Source organism: Chionomys nivalis, chromosome 16 (genome assembly GCF_950005125.1).
Source record: "Chionomys nivalis chromosome 16, mChiNiv1.1, whole genome shotgun sequence".
NCBI lineage: Eukaryota > Metazoa > Chordata > Mammalia > Rodentia > Cricetidae > Chionomys > Chionomys nivalis.
This window is the reverse complement of record NC_080101.1, coordinates 47,869,295-47,889,256: the sequence shown is the minus strand read 5'-3', so window position 1 is coordinate 47,889,256 and position 19,962 is coordinate 47,869,295. Positions and strand designations below refer to the sequence as shown.

Below are 19,962 nucleotides of genomic sequence, written 5' to 3'. Positions count from 1 at the left end.
AGTTATGTCCTTGACCATAAAACTCAAAGGATTTCAAAATTCTCATTTCCTCCAGATGTGCACTAGCCAGTGAACATCTGCATGGTACCTGTGTTAGTGGGTTTCTTCTGATGCTCATTTAGTCTTCTCATTCTGTCTTCATTTCTCGTTCTAAGCTGATCGATATTTACACTGGAGACAGATTTTAAAGAGAGACCATCTGGTGGTATGTGGAGCCGACTACTATCCTAAAAGAGAATTTAGAAACACTCCCAACAATCAACATAGTTTTACCCTGGATTAGTACACACCATGAAGAGCAAAAGCGCAGCATATGGATCCTGTCTCCTGTCTTTTCAAGGTCAGGTGAGACTGTCAGAGCTAAGAAGTAGCATTGTGGTGACATAAATGCTGGCAAGCTGAATAAGGTTCAGGAATTATAGGGCACAAAAGGAAAACAAACAGTAGTAGCTAAGGGTTAGTGCTCAAGATAGTGTGTCACTGCCAGGACAGACCCACAAAGCGATAGAAGAAATTAATCATGGTATTTTTCTTAATAAAGACCAAACAAAATGCAGCAGGGAAAGAAAACTGTTTTCAGTGAACAGTGCTAGAGAAATAGTGTCTGCATGCTAAAGGAAGAATTCAGACTCTAGATCCCATATGCAAAACTAGCTCAAGTATCAAGTAAATCGTCATGGTTTTATATTAAACTAATTTCTTATGTAAGACCATCAAAAATCCAAATGATAAAACTGGCAATTTGGACCTTGTTAAAAGTTAAAGCATCTATGCTTCAAAACCACCAAGATGATAAAGAACAATCTTTTTAATAAAAAAACATTTGCAAATCTAACATATGAATGAAATGTAGAAACCCTAAGTTTCACCAGTGAAGATACTACACACAATTTAAAAATGGATAAAGGTTCTTCAAAGTAGATCCACAACCAGCTAGGAAGCACATGGGATAGTCTATGACATGGGCATTTTAGCTGCAAGCAAATGGAGAAATAGGAAATTCATATACTGCTATAAGTGAAAGATGTTTGAAAATGGTGACCATGTTTTGGGAAAATCCTTCAAAATGTTAAATTCATACAGTGATCAAATAATCCAGTAATTCTGTTAGGTACACACTCAATAGCAAAACAAAAACCCATGTGAAACTTGTACATGAATGCTAAGAGCCATCTTAATCATGACAGCTAACATGTGACACTAACCCCGGTATTCATCACCTGTCGAATGAATGAGCAAACTGTAGTGTCTACATATAATAAAGAGGAAACGTATTAATATTAACACATGCTCTAAGATGGATGGCCCTTGAGGAAGAACAAGAAATGTTTATATGAGTATTTATATGAAATATGCAGGAAGACAACATGGACCAACACTGATTAGTAGTTAACTAGGGCAAAGAAATGTGTCTACCTGATAAGGCTAGCCATGCGATTATGCTAGTTAGCAGACGGTTCTTGAGCTCCTGACTACTAGTGTATGTCCTATAAATGGGAATAAAGAGCTTCAGAAGCTGTCCAAAGTTGTCTACCCAAAGAGGAAGGATACCATCAGAACGTGGTTTGTTGAAGCCTCCAACACCTTGTATTAACTACACTATAAAGCTGTGGAAAAGAACATGGGTTTGAATCTTAGCCCTCTTACCTATCGGGAAACTCACTTGACCAAATGGAGCTGCCACCATATTATGTTATTTCGAGGCCAACAGGCTTATGATAAACGCTATTGGTTGCTTTGTGTGGCTTCACTAAAGCCCATATACAGGGAATAAGATAAGTTTAGCATTTATAGGAAAGGATATCTCTGCCATTTACCATCATGAGAGCTACAGGGTCACCACAATAACTGACAGCAGAACCAAGACTCAGACCACACCCACTTTTCAAAGCAACCCTTGACTCATCTGAACTGGGATGCGGAGGGAGACAGTCATACGCACAGAATCGAGTCCTTTCAGTTTGTTCCTCCTGCGCTCCCTTGCAGAGGGCGGCTGTGGCAGTGGAGGGAAGGCCGCCTCTTCAACGGCAGGGTAGGTCTCACCATAAGCACCTAACGGGGCCACACAAAGAGATCTTGAATTTTAGAGCTAAGGCTCAAGACTCTGAGGTCTTTTAAGTGCTTTATGGAGATGCTATTTAATATACACGTTCAGTGATTTCTTCACTGAAATTGCAGTTGGATAATCATGACTATCTAGAATTTCCACCATCTCAAATAGCTCCCTATGCTCACTGGCAACCACTCCCCAGGCCCAGTCCAACATTCTCCCCTAAGATTGCACAGAGTGGAATTCTACAACACAGTCCTTTGTGTCTGAGGCTCGCGCACATCTCATTATATGGATGCATCACACTTTGCCTCTGCACTTGTCAGTTGGTGAATATTGTTACCTAGTGGCACTTGAATGATACCACTTGAGGAATCTTCAGGTCCATCTCTGTGTGGACATGATTTCTTTGGGATGGAAACTAAGAATTACTGACAGGTGTTATGGTGACTGCTCAGCATTTTGTGTGGCTGCCAAACTACTCTCAAAAATGGCTGTACCAGCCTGGCACAGTGCACACTGACAATCTCAATGCTCAAGAGGAGGAGGATCAAAGTTTGAGGTTGTCCTGGGCCACAGTTCAGTTCCAGTTCAGCCTGTGCTACAAAGAAATCCTATCTTAAAGGTAGACACACACACACACACACACACACACACACACACACACACGGGAGGGGGGCGGGGGAAGGGGTAAAATTTAACATAACACTGGTAAATTAAATACACTTACCAATAAAAGCACTATCAGATTCGAGTAATGAATTTTTTAAAAAGTTGTTAGTGTCATCTCTGGGCTAAATTTAAAAAAAGAAAAAGAAAACAATAGTCACATGTTAATGGCCAATTTTTAGTCTGGAGTAGGAAACTACATCACACTAAGAGACAGCGCAGATGTCTACTCTAACCCCCAACAAAACAACAAAGAGATGACAGGGAGGGCTGCTTCCCTCCTAACAACCACATTCTAGTATCCAGACAGCCCCACCAAGACTCCAGACAGCAAGAAGGCCTGATTTCACCCTGCTTGAGAATGACATTTACTAACTCCTTATTGCCCTCTTGTGGTTGTCCATGAAAAGCGTATGAAGCCGTGAATTGAAACGTTAAGCATTAAGTGCTACAGAGGTTCTCCTGTCTTTTGAGTGGGTCAGAGTAGTCTGCTTCCTAAATTCTTCCGTGCTAGGAACTGGGGCTATGTTACCAGTTCTGAAAAGTGGGTAGATGACAGTCCCATGGAAAGTAGGAAAGATGCTGTCATATACACACTAGCCCTTGGCACAGCAACCTCCACAGGCACTGTAGTGAGATCTCAAGTGGGAAGTTGCACGATATCCACTTTGTGTGTTATTAGGAGCCTACAACTTCCACGTGATCTCGGCACTGCGATCCAACATGCCACCGATGAATTAAGGCAGTGAATTCACTTGCTCCTGCTGACATTTTTTTTTTCGTACACTTGACTCTTCCATATATTGAACTAATATCTCCTCTGACTACCACTGAACTCCTGTGAGTCTGCTCTCCACGGGAGGCGTCTCATCACCCACACTGTGGATGGCCCGTCTGCTCCCTACTCACCCTTGCTCCAGCCTCCTCTGCTCAGTCTTCCTCCAGGGACTGCGCTGTTCTCCAGTTACCTCCCCCATAACTCAAAGTCCAGCCGGGCCAACCCTCCAGCGCCCATTCCCTGCTCTCGCCTTCCCAGCAGCACCACAGCAATGTGTCCCTCCTCTCAGAACAGAAGACAAGCCTCCAGGGAAAAGGGATTTTTTTTTTTTAAATACTCTCCAAGACTCCTGTACCCTGAACACACTCAACAGTTTCTGGACCACAGAGCAAAGGTACTTCAGGTAAGAGTAAGGTTCCACTCTTGTTTATCTTCTGCACTGCCAAATCCACTTCTGCTGCTAACAACTCTGCAACCAGTGTGGCCGGGCTCGACAACAGAGAACTTGTCAGTTCTATGTGTTATCTCCCTTACCCTACAGTCATCCTGGCACACATTCTTACTTAATAGACAGTGTACAGAACATATGCCAAACCTGTCTAGACCTTGCAAATACCGAGTCTTTGTACTGATCCTCACAATACGCACTGGGAAACTGAGGCATAGAAATTAAACAATCTGCCCACCTCCCCCAAATGACACAGCTAACGACACCAGCTCAAGCCACGTGGGTGTTATTCTTACCCATTACAGTCAATTTTCTCCACACATCTTAGCCACAGATCTTTGGACATTGCACTTGCAATGTAAATTACGTTTTAAGTATAAAGAAGAACAGTATGGACATGTTCAAAATCTAGAATACTCATTTAACATAGGCCCCAAAATCTAACTTGAAAATGTGAATTGACTGCTTACCATTCTGTGCCCTTGTCCTTTCCCATTGTAGACGGTGTCTAGATCAGCTGTAGTCAACAGAACGAGCAGACATTTAGAAAAGCTTAACAAATGAAACACATTTCAGATCTCCTATTACTAGCTTCTACTGAAAATTATTTTTACCTCACACACCACAAGTCTTAGAAATGATGCTACTTGCTCATTAAATCTTGTATCTATACTGGTAAATGACTCACTAATAAAATCTTTGTGAACTTTGATATCTAAGAAAAAATGAACACTAGGATTTCTTCTTTAACCCTCTGTCTTGCTCCTGTACTCTCTGCACAAAGCCATGCTTAACCAGGGGTTGGAGTATGCTAAACTGTGGGCAGCCAGCCCTAGGTCAGTAGCCCAGGCACCTGCAGCACGGCAGCTTTCCCAGATGGGAGTAACGGCTGCAATGATGGCCTACATCCTTCCATCTTCATGACTTAGGGAAGTGGATACTCGCAGTAAGAAATACCTGTACCTATCTGGGAACCATGTTAGTCTTGCTGTGCCTACAATAGTAAGATCCCACAAAATCAGACTTTGACACTTAAAATTCTGTACCATGAGGAGGGATGCTGTCTCTTGTACAGTGATTGTCCAAGTCTTGATCTACAAGCTCAGCCTAAGGGGTCAGATCACTTACTCCTGCCTGTCACACCTCCCGAGGTCAGGGACCTTCCTCGGATTCTGCAAGCCGCATCAGTCCACCAAGAAATGGTCTCAAGTTTCCAAAAACTAACAAGATCAAGCCTAGCCTAGGCTCAATGACTCGTTTTCTTTGGCCACTCTCAATGCCTGCAGGCTGGCAAAGAAGTGGAATACAGGTAAAGTCACCATGTCCACATTTGCTCAGGAAGGCCCAGGGATGCTGAGACAATGCCACCCTACCTCTGTGAGCACTGACCCTGTGCACCTGCGAGCTCCACGTGGCTGTAGGGTCAGATCCCTTTACAGTGTCCACATCTGGCCTCTGACTTCTCTATCATCAGCCCCTTGAGAGCGGCAGCCTAGCTTGCTGCCCATCACATCCTGTCAGTGTCCTAGTATCATTGGACTACATTTAGATAACTGGAGAATTATAAAACATACACTCAAATCTGATACTCCACAGATTTTTGTCTGTCTTTTTTTTTTTTTTTTTTTTTTGGTTTTTCGAGACAGGATTTCTCTGTGGTTTTGGAGCCTGTCCTAAAACTAGCTCTTGTAGACCAGGCTGACCTCGAACTCAGAGATCCGCCTGCCTCTGCTGGGATTAAAGGCGTGTGCCACCACCGCCCGGCTGTTTTTGTTTTTCAAGACAGGGTTTCTCTGTGTAGCCTCAGCTTTCCTAGCTAGAATCAGCTCTGTAGACCAGGTTGGCCTTCAACTCACAGAGATCCATCTGCCTGCCTCTGCCTCTTGGGTGCTTGGATTAAAAGTATGCACCACACCGTGAACAGCTGTATCCCTTGATACATGATGGCCCTTACTGGGCTAATCAGAGCACGCTATGAAATGTGTTCCTTTCCCAACTCTATGGCAAAAGGCTCGCATGAGCATGGAGCTGCCAGTGCAATGGCCTGCCTGGGATTGAAGTCAATGCAAGAGACAGTAAAAGTCAAAAAGGCTGGACAGAGTGGTACATGCCCATCCTATGAGCCCTCAGGAAGCAGAGGCAGGATGACGGCTCCAACTTCAAAGTCAGCCTAGTCTTCACAGTGAATTCCAGGTCAGCCAAGAAAATAGTCTTAAATTTTTTTTTTTTTTAAATGGTGACAAGAGGGCTCGGTTCACTGATCTCACAGGACAGGAGTTTGTTCCCGGCACCCACCTAGGGGCGCACAACTGCCAAGCTTGTTTCAGGGATCCCACACTCTGTTCTGATCTCTGAAGGTACCTTCACCTATGTGTATATGTCCCCCCAAATATAAATATATATGTATGTATGTATATTATATATGTATATACATACATGTGTGTGTATATATATACATATATATGTATATATATATATATATATACATATATATATGAAACCTTTTTTAAACAAATCTAGAAAACCAACTCCTGAACAGCTGGAGGAAGAAGGGCCGCAGCGCTGTCTGCAGCAGCAGCAGCGTGTGCAGTGCCGGCGTGGGCAGCTTACCTCCCGCACTGTCCTGCATTTTCAATCTGTTCAGTCTCTTCTGCTGCTCCCGGAGCAGGGCCTGCTGCTGAATCTCTAAGGTGTGATGATCTCGGGGAGGATCTGGGTACAGTAATTTCAGATCCACTCGTGTTTCTGAATCTGGTGCAAAAATCACAGAACTAAGTTAAATCTTGTTTCCAACTGAGATTTAAACAAAAAAATCTGAACCCACATTTCTAAATATGAAATATGGGAGCAAGCATCCAAGATGTTAAGAGAATGAGCACATTAACTGCTTCATAAGTAAACAATGAATGAAATGAAGTTAAACTTCTGCCTTTAGTTCTAAAACTGCTACCAGCTCAAGGTCACGAGCTACACAGTGAGTTCTAGCTCAGCATGGCCTACAGCGTACGAACCTGTCTCAGGAAAAAAAAAGGGGGGGGTGGGGATCAAAATGACCTATCAGCCCTGAAAAGGGACTGAGAACAGCTGCGTGTGCCTGAGTGACCAGTGCGAAGGCTGAATCTAATGGTCACAGCGGTATCGACTTTGACACTCTGTAGAGGGTGCACTGTGGGAACGTAAGGGATAAGAGGAAGTAGGGGAGAACAGGTGTAGCCAAGGACTTTCAGGCCTGTGAAACTGTTCTGTAAGATCCTACAACGGTGAGTACACGTAATCACACAGCTATCTAAGCTGAGCGAATGCACACAGAAATAAGCCCAAAGGCAAACCGTGTACAGAACGCTATATCCATCAGGCTGGTCAGTCCTCACACTGTGTGCCTCTGAAGTGCAGGTGGCCACAATGGGCAGGCTGTGCATGGGCAGAGGCAGGGATCATATGGGAACTCTGGGCCTTGTTGGGGAGAAAGCTCAGCGGTACAGCACTTCACCAGACCCTCGGCTTGATCACCAGCATTGGGAAAAAAATTAGGTAGCAATCTTGACTGCAAATCAGAACCTCAGTCAAAGCACATTACAGCAGACATGAAGTTAGAGGACATAAAACAGATGTTCTCTAATGAAAAACTTACATAAACCTGGCAGTATTATGATGAAATCCCCAGAACAAGCTACTGACTGCTTGTGTGATGGGTTTTAACCTGCTCTGCCCCAAGATGTCACCTAGAGCGTAGCAGAGTCAACATGGCAGCTTATGCTCACCTCTCTCTTTGAGCTCATTGAAGTCATGAATATTCTGAAAAGTATTAGCATCCAAGGCCTTCGGTGATGGTCTTCTGACAGGAGCTTGTACCCGATGTCTAGCCATGTCAAATATGTCCATGGGATTCCTCTCTCTTTTCCTAGAAATGACAAGCCATGATCAATATTCTTTATGGCTCGGCAACAAGGGCACATTCAATTCACTGTAAAAGCAACTTGGCATCTTTCACCACGGTTATTACAAAAATTTCAACAGTCCTGCTCTGCTGATCCCCTGTGCTAAAGACTTTATAAGTGCATGGTGTCACCTGCCTGCAACCCTAGCATTCTAGAGTTCAAGGCCAGTCTCATAATTTAATGTCAGCCTGACCTACATGAGACCCTGTCTCAAAAAAACAAAGATCAGGCATGCTACTTTTTAGCAATTGGATTTTAATGCCTTCATCTATAAAAATCTGTGCATTTGAATCATGCTGTGAGGAGAGAATTAAGAGAGATGTAAAGGACCGTGCACAGTATGAATCCGGTGTCGGTCTAAAGCAGAAACTGCACACAGAACATGCTTCCGATGCTCGGCTCCACAACTGAGGAACTGTACCCTGACTCTACAAGACCCTCCCAACAGCCTGGGCTACACGAGCTCAACAGTACCCTAGGGGTGAACACGCTGGGCAGCTCCGGAAGGAAGCTTTCGCTAAGGGTTGGCTGCTGTCATCTGCCCAAAGGAAATGGATAGAGAATGTAAACTCGCTCTGAAAATAAAAACTAAATACCAATTAGTACTTCCTTCAACACTGGACCCCCTTCTCTCTCTCCCTCCTCTCCTCCCTCCCCCCCCCCCCCCCGTCTCTACCCCACCTCTGTGACACAGGGCCTGTCTGTGTGCCTGGCTGGCCCGAAACTCACTATGTAGACCACACTGGTCTTGAATTCATAAAAGATCTGCTTGCCTCTCCCAGCATTTTGATTAAAGGATGTTTGTCACCAAAGCCAACATCTATCTTTCCAGGAAGGAAGGACGGACGGACGGACGGACGGAAGGAAGGAAGGAAGGAAGGAAGGAAGGAAGGAAGGAAGGAAGGAAGGAAGGAAGGAAGGATCTAAGTTATAGTCATAAACAATTAGACAGGAAAAGCTGGGGTCCTTTCATGGGGTTTCCTTCTCTCCCAGGGAATGTCTCAAAGGGCACAGCAGAGCCCTGCCATGTAACTAGGAGGACAATTCGAAAGAGAGCTCTGAAAAGACCCGCATCTGGCTGCTGTGAAGGAAACCTCTGAAAGCAGAGCCCTGCTGTAGAGACGGGCAGCAGATCAGCACCCTGGGAGGGCTGGAAGTTGCAGGTCCAGAGGCTAACCACCTTATCTTGGGCTAAGTTCTGGGCCTCTGGAGCAGCATTCCTTGCCTCCCTCCGTACTGGAACACCTTGCAACAATAGATAAAAGTCTTTTTGCAATCATTTAACTTAGCAGAACACTAGTTTCTGTCGATCCAAGAGCTAAGGATCCCATCAGAGCACATCGTATACCTGTGGAAAAGCTTCCCCGGGCTATACCCCTCCCTGATGTACCCACCAATGCATTGTAAATTTACCTTGATGTATGACTTGCTATGTTCTGCAAAACTAAAAAAATGTCATGAAGCTGTTTCCACATGAAACAAGGAAACTTAGGGTAACCTAAATCTGTGCTCCCAGGCCATGATCAATCAGAAATGGTTCCAGAATGAACAATTCTGGAACAATTCTTATTCCTTTAAGATGAGAGCTGTGGTTTTTGCATTGATAGCAGCAAATCTACAAAGACTCATTAAGACAATCACCAAAAGAAGCTGCTGGGAGACTCACTAATAAGTAAGAAGATTTGTTTACAATTAGGTTGTTAGATCATATTTGCATGTGGTCTGTATCTTATTTGTTCCGTGCCCAATACATGGGGAGCTTGATAATGCAGTAAAATGAAGAAGAAATTCTTTTTATGAAGTTGCTCTATGAAATTAGAACAAAGAACCAAACATTACATGTCTCTATGGTACATATTAAAAATTCTATCAGTTACCGGGCGGTGGTGGTGCACGCCTTTAATCCCAGCACTTGTGAGGCAGAGGCAGGTGGATCTCTGTGAGTTCGAGACCAGCCTGGTCTACAAGAGCTAGTTCCAGGACAGGCTCCAAAGCCACAGAGAAACCCTGTCTCAAAAAACCAAAAAAAAAAAAAAAATTCTATCAGTAATGTGTTTAACAGACCACTGTCGAAGTTATCGTAATTCCAACTCCTAAAAGTTAAAATTCAAGTCTCACAAAACTCAACCCATGCCTTTTTAAAAAATATATTTATTTATTATGTATACAATATTCTGTCTTTGTGTATGCCTGCAGGTCAGAAGAGAGCACCAGACCCCATTACAGATGGTTGTGAGCCACCATGTGGTTGCTGGGAATTGAACTCAGGACCTTTGGAAAAGCAAGTGATGCTCTTAACCTCTGAGCCATCTCTCTAGCCTCCCCTCACCCATGCCTGTCTTTACTCTTGCAAAGGAGTATGTGAGATTCAGTGAAGTACAACTAAACCACAGTTGCTTTCTGATGGGGCTACCTGACAGTACTGGAACCATATGGTGAGGGTCAGCATCGCCAACAACACAGGTGCTGTGTGCACTCTTGGCAGCATGCCATGGGAGAGCAGCTCCTCAGCTACTTAACGTTCTCCAGCCTGTCCAGTCAGAGGGCAGCTCACACACTCTCACACTAAGGAGTACAAAGAATCTCTGGCCAGGATGGAGAAACTTTCAGTAATGAAAAGCAGGCTGAAAAAAAATCCAAGACCAGAGGTGACAGAGAGCCGTGAAAACAGGACACAACACGGAGACTTGTGTGAGACCTGCACAGAGGCAGGACATTAAAAAAGAAATCCAGAAAGGATGATTTAAAGAACAGCAACATTTCAATGTTGTTGTGTAACAATTTCTTCCCAAATGGGAAGCTCCTTAAGCAGGAAGGTAAACAGCTTCAAACAGCTCAAGGAAGTCCCTGAAACTGACCAGACTCACTAGGCCCCTCTCTGTCAGAGTAAGCAATAAAAGCCAAGGGTCACAGGTACAAAGAAGCCGCTCATACACAGAGGGGCAAAAAAAAAAAAAACTGAGATCAAACCAGACCAGACCAGCCGCCCAGAAGAAGCTGAGCTGCCTGGAAGAGGTTCAGACTAACTGAAGCACCAGAGAGGACCCTTCGACCTGCCGAGAGGCCTGCAGGCTACAGTGTGCTCCAGGATCCCTACTGTGACGCAGGCTGCATGCTGGGGTGGCTTTGGTGCTGCAGCTGTCTGTGAGTCACTTCTGCTCCGGTAAGCAACCCCAACGAAACTCACTGGTTCAGCAAGTTGTACATTATTGGTATCTGTCCTTTGGACTGTCATGGGCTCCCAATCTGGGGTGAGTAGATGTGCGTGTTGTATCTCCCCAGTAAAAATCTTGTCACACAACAAATGTCAGCCTCAAACATATGCTTATAATGCTAAGATATTAATGACGCAGAGAGCCAGATGGTGGGAGCCTAGCTGTCCATATGATGTTCCCAACTTTTCTATCAGATTATCCCTAGACAGAAAGCTTATTTTTAAAACAAAGAATTGCTGTTCAGTAGCCCAAAAACAATCTTCAAGCTCCTAGAAGACTAACCTACAGCACAGAAGCCTTGTTTAGAGAAGCTGAGCCCTTGAGCTGTAACAGCAGCTTTGCTTTGCTAGGAAATAAGTATCTAACAAAACAAAACAAAACAAAACAAAAAAAAAAACAATTACATTATTGAAGGAAAATCTAAGAATCATCATAAACCACTACTGTGTGTAATCATCTCGGCCTTAGAATTTTCCATTCCTGTCTCACTTCCCTCAAGGAGCTAGATTTACATCTCATTTTCAGACGACACAGGAAGGGGGCAGGAGGCTCTAAGGTGAACCCGCCCTATTCCAGGAGGACGCAGCCAGAGCACCTGAGAGGAACTGCGTCCTCGCTGTCCAGGCGCAGCAGCCGCCCCTGCAGACGCCTCTCCTCACTGCGCAGCTGCTTCCTCATCTCCGACAGCTCCATGATGACATTCTTCTTCTCCTCTGCAAGTCCGGGGAAGAGGGAAAATATACTGAGATAAATTTTACAAAGGATACTTATGTGTGTTTTAAATATATATGCACGCATCATAAAGAACATCATTAAGACCCACAATGAGAGTCTTGATAAACATGGAGATTCTCGGGCGCACAGAGAACTACAAGGGCAAAGCAAAGGGGGTTTTGCACACTCAAAGCTGACTGTCATGGCGGCTGTACAAATTACACATAAGAAAACACCTTAAAGTCACAAACACAAAAGCCAAAAATGCAAATAAACAGGTTCAAACTGGTGAAAACCTGCTGAGTCTGTCTGTAGAGTGTACCACTATAATTTGTGCAGGATGCGATGGGGGACGGGGTAGACATAGCACTTTTCCCCACGGTTTCTGCTAGTTCCTGCAGTTCTGTAATGACTTTGGGATGACTGGAAGAAGTAAATATCCTGTAGAGTGCAGTGCACTGCCTACCCTCTGCCCGGAGTTGGTTCTTCCTGGCAGGCACCGGAGGAGACTGGGCCCTGGACATGGCGCTTTCCTGTGAACAACAGACACGGTCAGCGTTTCTTCTCTGTCCCTCGGTGTGAAAGGAAATCAACGCCACAATGTAAAATGCATCTACATCTGCTGACCCTGGTCTGTGCGAGGCTGCCTGCCCCTGGCCAATGGGAATCCCTTTCTCTGTATGCTGTGACTACGAGGGGTCTCCATCTCCTACAATTACCCTCATTTTCCCAACCTCTCCTAAGTCTACCTCTTCCTCCCAGCCTGTGCACAGCCGCCCCTGTCTTCACTCGCCATCAACGGTTCACGGGATCTTCCCTTCTCTAGTAACAGCAAATGCAGGGCTGGGAGCTGGCTAAGCAGTTACGAGCACTACCTTCCTTCCCCACTCACCCTGATGCTCAGCGTCACCCTGATGCCTTTTCCACCACCCGAGAACACTACATGAGCACAAGCGCCCACACGGCTCTACTTTAACATTACAAGGACCGTGGTGCAATTCCTACCACAGAATGTATGAACCAGACTCTCAGAAGCAGAAGCCAAGAAAATGTTCTTCTAACACACTTCTAGGCTGGTTCTGGTAGTTCACATCTTTGCAATCCACAAGCCCATGGAGCAAAGTCAAAGCCTACAACACCCCCACCCCAACACACTGCATAGAGTCTGCACTCCCTGCTCTTTGCACAAGCACATCATCAGGCCAGGCCAACACAAACCATACAAGATTCCACATGGCGTGTCCTGCCCTCCATAGCTTGCAGGCACTGAAAGTTCATGCCTTCTTTGGGTTTTACAGCAAATTCCTGCTGGCTGCTCAAGCACCAACTTAAAGGCTAACTTTCCTGGCTTCCTTTTGTCTGTAAATCAGTCTAAAACATAAAGGACTCCGCAGATATAACCAGAGCTAGTTAGAGACTCCGCAAGTGTAACCACAGCTAGTTAGAGACTCTGCAAGAGTAACCACAGTTAGTTAGAGACTCTGCAAGAGTAACCACAGCTAGTTAGAGACTCCCCAAATATAACCACAGCTAGTTAAGACTCTGCAAGTGTAACCACAGCTAGTTAGAGACTCCACACCTACAAGTACAGCTAGTTAGAATATATTTTTCCCAGAAGACTTTCTTAGCCTGGCAAGGTGGTAATCCCAGCACTCAGGAGGCAGATGCAAGCAGATCTCTGTAGGTTCGAGGTCAGTCTGGTCCATATAGCGAATTTCTGGATAGCGGGACTACAGAATGAGACCCTGCCTCACAACAAACAAATAACAACAACAACCAAAAAAAAACAAAAGGGACATTTTTCAGGAGCTGAGACAAATAAATACCGTTTGCTTTAACAGACTACGGCTTATTAATTATGCCTGAATTGAATAAGAATTAAGCTTAAGGGCACCACGTGCTATCAGTTACAACTCTAGCAATAGGCAAACTAAGGAAAACATTAGGAAATTTCACAAAGTACCCCATCTCAAATAACTGAAGATCAACTCTAAGAAAAAGTACATACGTGGATGAAGGAACTTATGATGGTGTCGACGGAAGGAGGTCTTTGGAGTTTGCTTGCGATTTTGTTCTGAAGAGCAGGAACTACAGGAGAAGGCTGTCTCAAATGCTGCAAAAGAAAATCTTGCTGTAAATACATTTCATTTTCACATGCAAAGTACATATTCAACAGTCACAGACCATTTAAGTTCAATAAAATACTATTTACAAAATAGTCAAATTATTTCAGTTGTGTGAGATCAAATTAGGTTTCTGGAGAAGAGAACCCTGTCTAGTAATTGTGATTCATGACTCATGTACCAACTCTTACCATCAGCCCTGTGCATCCAAAAGCAGTCTTTTTGGTGAATTACATTTAATATCCAATATAATACATAAAACAAAGAATCACTAGATAAATGAAACTCATGCCAAGTATTTTTGTTAGTCTATTTAGCAGCCAGTGACTCTGGTGAGCTGCTGTGAGCCAGAGCCCAGAGTTCACTTAGGCTGCACAGCTGAACACAGGACCACAGTAACAAGACTGAAAATGGCCACTCGTTAGGTGGCAGCAGCTCACAAACGAAGGTCAATACAGTGTCAGCACTGGGCTGAAAGGCCAGGGCAGATGGCAGCACCCTCTCCCCCCTTCCCTACTGCTCCCAGCTCTGCCAGGCACGCTCTCCGGGCCTGGCCTGTCTCCACCTGACACACCTTGGTCTCGTCCGCAATCATATTTTCTCTCTCACAGTAGTGCTGAAGCTGCAAGTCATGCTTTTCTTCCTCTTCTCTCCTCTTTCTTTCTGCTTCTTTTCGTCTCTCTTCAGCTAATCGGATGAGTTCTTCATTTTTGAGCCTTTGCTTTAAAATTTAAAAAGACACACCTCTTGCATACATTTGCAGCACATTTTAAAATGTGTTACTTTATTTGTCTAAAAGTAAAAGTTGAATACACAAAAAACACAGCGGTCTATAAAATGAAGACACTATCTACTTAACATCTTCTATCAGTCTACAGTTAAAAGCAATTTGTCTCTTTCTTAAATTAGTAATTGATCCCAACAAAGTAACACACAATGATGTTAACAAAGGGGTACTTTAAAGACGGATCTCAGGAGAGCAGCATTCTCACGCAGTAACGAAAGCTTCTCATGTCAACAGAACGTAAATGCTTCCCTTGGACACACCTCCTCCTCCTTCTCCCTCCTCCTCTCCTGCTCCTCCTCGTACTCCTGCTGGATCCTTGCCCTCTGCTCCGCAAGCCGCTTCTCTTCCTTCTCTTCCGCAACTCTCAGTCGCTCGCGCTCCGCTTCTTCCCTTTGTCTCTTTTCCTCAATCTGAAGAATTAGGATTAGTTATTGTTATGACAAACTACTGACATGTTAGAATATCACTTTTCCCTGGACTCTTACAGACTCCAAAGGTATGCCTTCTGTCCGCAAGGTCCTCGGTTTTGGGTGCCCTGTATTTGACTAGGAAGGGACATGATACTGTTAAAAGCTGCTAGCCAATTGCCATGTCTGCTCAACATGGACTGTGTGAACTTAGAAATGGACGTGTCCTCAATTTTCTCACCTACTAGGAGTTACTAATGTTCACTTCTCAAGAGTGTTCAAAGAATTTCAATGAGACGATAAAGAGCATATTAGTTCTTCCTGTGTATAGTGCTGAGTAAATTCTGTGGCTGCATTATTCCACAACGACCACCACTAACCTCAATGTACTTGAACTTGAAGAGAATTCCCATGCAACAGTTAACTGAGCACGTTGGTCTCTTTAGGAAAGAACCATTTCCTCACAATGCTTTCCTCCCCACTGGCCAGTTAAGAACTGAACTCTCAGCTCAGGTGTAGAGCCTGCTCAGCATGCACAGGCCCTGGGCCCAAGCCCAGGCATGTGCAGAGGCTGCAGACAGGACAGTAGAACATCAGGCCTGGATGGAAGGAACCCCTAGGAAACAGTACATAACCTCTACAGATGAGGCAACAAAGACGGTAGGATGAGTTTTTTTTTAAAAAAAAAAAAAAAAAAAACTTTCAATTTTCTGGAGTTCTGAGACAAGGTCTCACTCTGAGGTTGGCCTTGAAGTCCCTAAGTAACCCCATGATGGCCTCAAACTTAAGGTGATCCTTCTGCCTTAGCCTTTCAAGTACTAGAGTCCCAAGTGTGTGCTGCCAAGCCCAGCTGGTACTGTGTAATTATGATTATCTTAAGGTTATCAACAAATATGGAATCTTACAGATTATCATTTAAATACAGTTTACAGATCTCATTTAAATACTTTTTTGAAATTAAAATACAATTATACCATTTTCCCTATCTTCCCTCCATCCTCCCTTGCTTTAATTCATGAATATATATGTGTATATATATGTATATATGTATATGTACATATATATACACATGTGCATGTGCACTCACACACACACAGTTGTACCCAGTCCATATGATGTTTGCATGTGTATGATTCCAAGGCTGACGATTCCAAGGCTGACCACTTGGCACTGGATAAGTAACTGGCAGGTTCTTCCCTGAAGACAATTATTTCTCCTGTTCTCAACATTCCTTAGCTACCTGTAGTTCTCTGTCTAGGGTTGGGGCCTCCAAGATTTTGTCCTTCTGTGCTAGCATGTCTACTGGTGTTCATCTTGTCCAGACCTTGCTCAGGCAGCCATGTTGATTCAGGGATAATCTCAGAGAGATTGTAAAACCAAGAAGAACGGGAAGTTTGTGGTGAGACTGTGTCTCGACTTTACATTTTTAACATAGAAGACATTTTTATGCAGTCTGAAGTTCCTGTAGCTTTAAGGTTGCTGTTGTCAATATTTTACATAATGAGAACTTGAATCTTCCTATGTGAATTACGAGTTATAGCTACAGCCATTCCTGATATTCTGACACACTGCAGTGTGTGCGCAGATGCTCACAAGGACAGGTCCAGAGAAAACACCGGTGAAGCCACAGAACCTGACACTTAGACCTGGATCTTTTCTCTCCCCTTCCAGGAGAAAAAAAAAATTACAGAGAATAACTGCAAAATTAAAATCAAATACTGCTAACATGTCAGGAATTAACAGACCACACGTCTGATGTCAAGAGACGTGCTCAGTATTTTGTAAAGAAGAAAGCTATCTTCTAGGTCAGTTTTCAAGCTATGTAACACAAAAATACTTTATAAAATATACTAATTTTAAATTAAATTTTTGATTGAATTATTAAAATTCCTTAAATTTATTTTAAAGCTGTATTTAAAATCACAAACGTTACTCAGTCTGAAGAGCATCAAGGCCTCTTGTGCATCAGCTATGACTTCCTGTGCAGACCCTGCAGTAAAGCGTCCTTTCTCACCTCTAGGAACAAATCTGCACATTTCAAAACATTTATTTCAGTTCAAGCTTCAGGTTTTATCTTGTAAGATATTATTGAAAGGAATAATAAACACCACTTGGTTATTTTGCATTTCCTTAGAATTCTGTGTTCATTTTGATTGAAGACAAAATGGATTTTGTGACCACTAAGAAAAACAATTGAGAAATCACCATTCAAGAGCAGTCTATTCCTACATGCACTGAGGATTGGCAGGGAGGGCACTGAGGATCAAAAGGACAGTCAAAGCCTCCTCTCTTTCCAGAGCATGTCTGTGTGCTACCCAGACAGGTTCCACAGGTCACCTCTGTCCAATCACCCGTGCTTCGCTGCACGTCCTAAAATAGAGACTTTCTCTAGAGAGTCTGAAATGTAATAACACACTACATCTAAAGTATTCTGTGAATAAAGTGATTTTGAAATCCTAGAACATTTGATAATTATACCTCACTCCATGGCAGACATGCTAAATAAAATAAACTTCTATTTTGAGTTGTTGTCGTCATGGTAACAGAACCACCACAAGCGCCTTCAAGTTCAGCAGCTGATTCTGTACCACCCTCCACCTGCTGAGTGTCTGATACCCGTGGGGCTTCTGCTACCTGTCATGTTCTCTGTCAGTCGGTTCCATGCATCCACTGTCGCTACTCTATAACAAGCCCATGCTTCTGGTCTACCCAGCGCTCCACTGATGACTCCTAACATGAATGCCAGAGCCCACCTTCTTAAGACTACCTTAATGCCACTGTACCTCGTAGAGTCCACAACACCTAAGAGCAGAACACGTTCAACTGTGATTTATGAGGACTGAGGAGCAGGCTGGGAACAAATTAGCCTTAAATGTCAGGCTAAGGACTCTAGACATTTTCTGTAAGCAGAGAGGCAGTCAACTGTACCAGACTTTGAGTAAAAAAAAAAAAAAAAAAAAAAAAAAAAAACAGCATGAAAATAAAAATTACACCAAAGGAAATTTTACACCAGACCCTCTGAGATTTAAGTGTGTAGGTATGGAGGGAAGGGTGGGAGAGAGAGAAACCCTGAATCCCTTAAGAGCAGACATCCCAGCCATGGCGGCTGTATTCTACTCAGCTCTAAGCCAATACTGTGGGTCCCCGAGCTCACTGCTTAATAAACACTAGACAGACACTCAAGCATCTTCTCTGGAAAAGTTCAACATTTCATTACTTTAAATGCTGCCCGCCTGCATTCAATGAGGCAGATAACTGCAAATGTCATTATATTAAATGTAAGTCTACTTAGTTTTGTTACCTGAGACAGAATCTTTTCATATAACCATGACTGATTTTTCAATCCTCCTGTTTAGTCTGAGTGTTGAAGTCAATACATGTACCATCAAACTACATTGAAATTTAACTTCTGACTACTTCCAGTTTGTACTGAGACAAAGACATCACATCCGTGGAGGGTTCCGGGACTTGATTTCCTACTCTAATATGCATATAGATTCACTCTGTATCATTGAATTTTACAAATCTTAACATCACTGACTTAAAAACTACCGAGCGTCTAACAAAGTTTAGAAAAGATTCAGATAGGAGTGAAATAGTGTGATCTTAGCAGTAGCTGTACCTGATATGGGGCAGATAGCTGGTTAATTGCAAGCATTTAGAACTGAGTGCACAGTGGACAAATCCCTGCAAGTTCAGTTTATAATAATTCCACTTATTATTAAGTGTATAATAATTACATTTATTATTAAGAGCTGGAACTATGACCAAGCAAGCCTTTTACCTGAAAACGAAGAAAATTCTTGTACAATTCCTGCTGTTTAATCTGCAGCTCCGTGGGCGGCTCCCCGAATGTGTTTCCCCGTGCAAAGGGAGAACTCTGAGTCTGCACAGCACCTTCGAAAGACAGTGTGCGAAAACACCATTAGGAAAGGAGCGACCCCCCCATAAGCCCACATTACGAAAGCAGTCCTGGGGTTAGGGTCAGAGACGAGAGCTGAGAAGAGTGAGCAGAGACAGCACACTTAAGAAGGACAAGAGGAGCTGGAAACCCTGCCTACAGCAGCGGGAAGACCGAGGCATGTGCAAGCTAGCAGTCTAAACGTGGACAGCAGCGCAGGCTGCAAAATGAAGTTCATGACAGAAAAATGTACACGAATAGCTTTTACTCAAGAACAGTTCCTAGGGGTTGGAGAAATAGCTTAGGGGCAGGGCTTAGCACATGTAAGGCCCTGGATTCAATCCCCAGGGTTTGTGAAAAGGGGGGTGGGGGTGGTTATTAATCTATACTCATATCAAAATTTCCAAAAATTATTTTTAGAAATTGCTAAGTCCAAAATTGCTCATATCCATAGTGTAAATACAGGCTATAAGTCAACTATGAAATAATTAACAAATTTAAATAACTATGATAGGTTTTGCTTCTAAAAACTACCGAGTTCAATGCTAGCATACACGGGCCTTGTATCTGTAACACACACAGAATATCTTTTTAAGGGATATAAATGGAACAATAGGTTACTGGAGTATAGGCTTCTTATAAACAGCATTATAAATCTCAAAGGAATTTATTTCAGAAAAGCTATTTGAAAACCATTCCCTAGGAAGCTCTTTGAATGCAGAAAAAAATATGACATTTAAATTTAAGACTCAAGTAACTTTTATATTATTCTTAAATTACTGATTTATTCTTTTTTGTTTGGTTGGTTTTGTTTATTGAAATAGGATCTTACTATGTATCCATGACTGGTCTGAAATTCACTATGTAGACCAGGCTAGCCTCAAATCTGCAGCAATCCTTCTGCCTCTACCTCCTAAGGCTGGGATTACAGG

General features: G+C 43.4%; 1 protein-coding gene across 13 annotated transcripts in view; it reads right to left on the bottom strand.

The window, feature by feature from the left end:
* Positions 1 to 19,962, bottom strand: part of Cspp1 (centrosome and spindle pole associated protein 1) — a 99,088-nt gene that overhangs the window by 2,283 nt on the left and 76,843 nt on the right. For all 13 annotated transcript variants that reach the window (XR_009058409.1, XM_057790307.1, XM_057790302.1 and 10 more), the window contains 12 exons: positions 18,914 to 19,026; positions 14,983 to 15,132; positions 14,510 to 14,656; positions 13,821 to 13,925; positions 12,279 to 12,345; positions 11,694 to 11,811; positions 7,707 to 7,846; positions 6,556 to 6,696; positions 4,416 to 4,462; positions 2,781 to 2,844; positions 1,943 to 2,052; positions 89 to 227 (listed from right to left, as the gene is read on the bottom strand). Coding sequence is in view for 12 of the 13 variants with exons in the window: in XM_057790307.1 (XP_057646290.1) it covers positions 89 to 227; positions 1,943 to 2,052; positions 2,781 to 2,844; positions 4,416 to 4,462; positions 6,556 to 6,696; positions 7,707 to 7,846; positions 11,694 to 11,811; positions 12,279 to 12,345; positions 13,821 to 13,925; positions 14,510 to 14,656; positions 14,983 to 15,132; positions 18,914 to 19,026 (1,341 nt within the window). In the remaining variant the exon portion in view is untranslated. The remainder of the gene's footprint in view (positions 1 to 88; positions 228 to 1,942; positions 2,053 to 2,780; positions 2,845 to 4,415; positions 4,463 to 6,555; positions 6,697 to 7,706; positions 7,847 to 11,693; positions 11,812 to 12,278; positions 12,346 to 13,820; positions 13,926 to 14,509; positions 14,657 to 14,982; positions 15,133 to 18,913; positions 19,027 to 19,962) is intronic.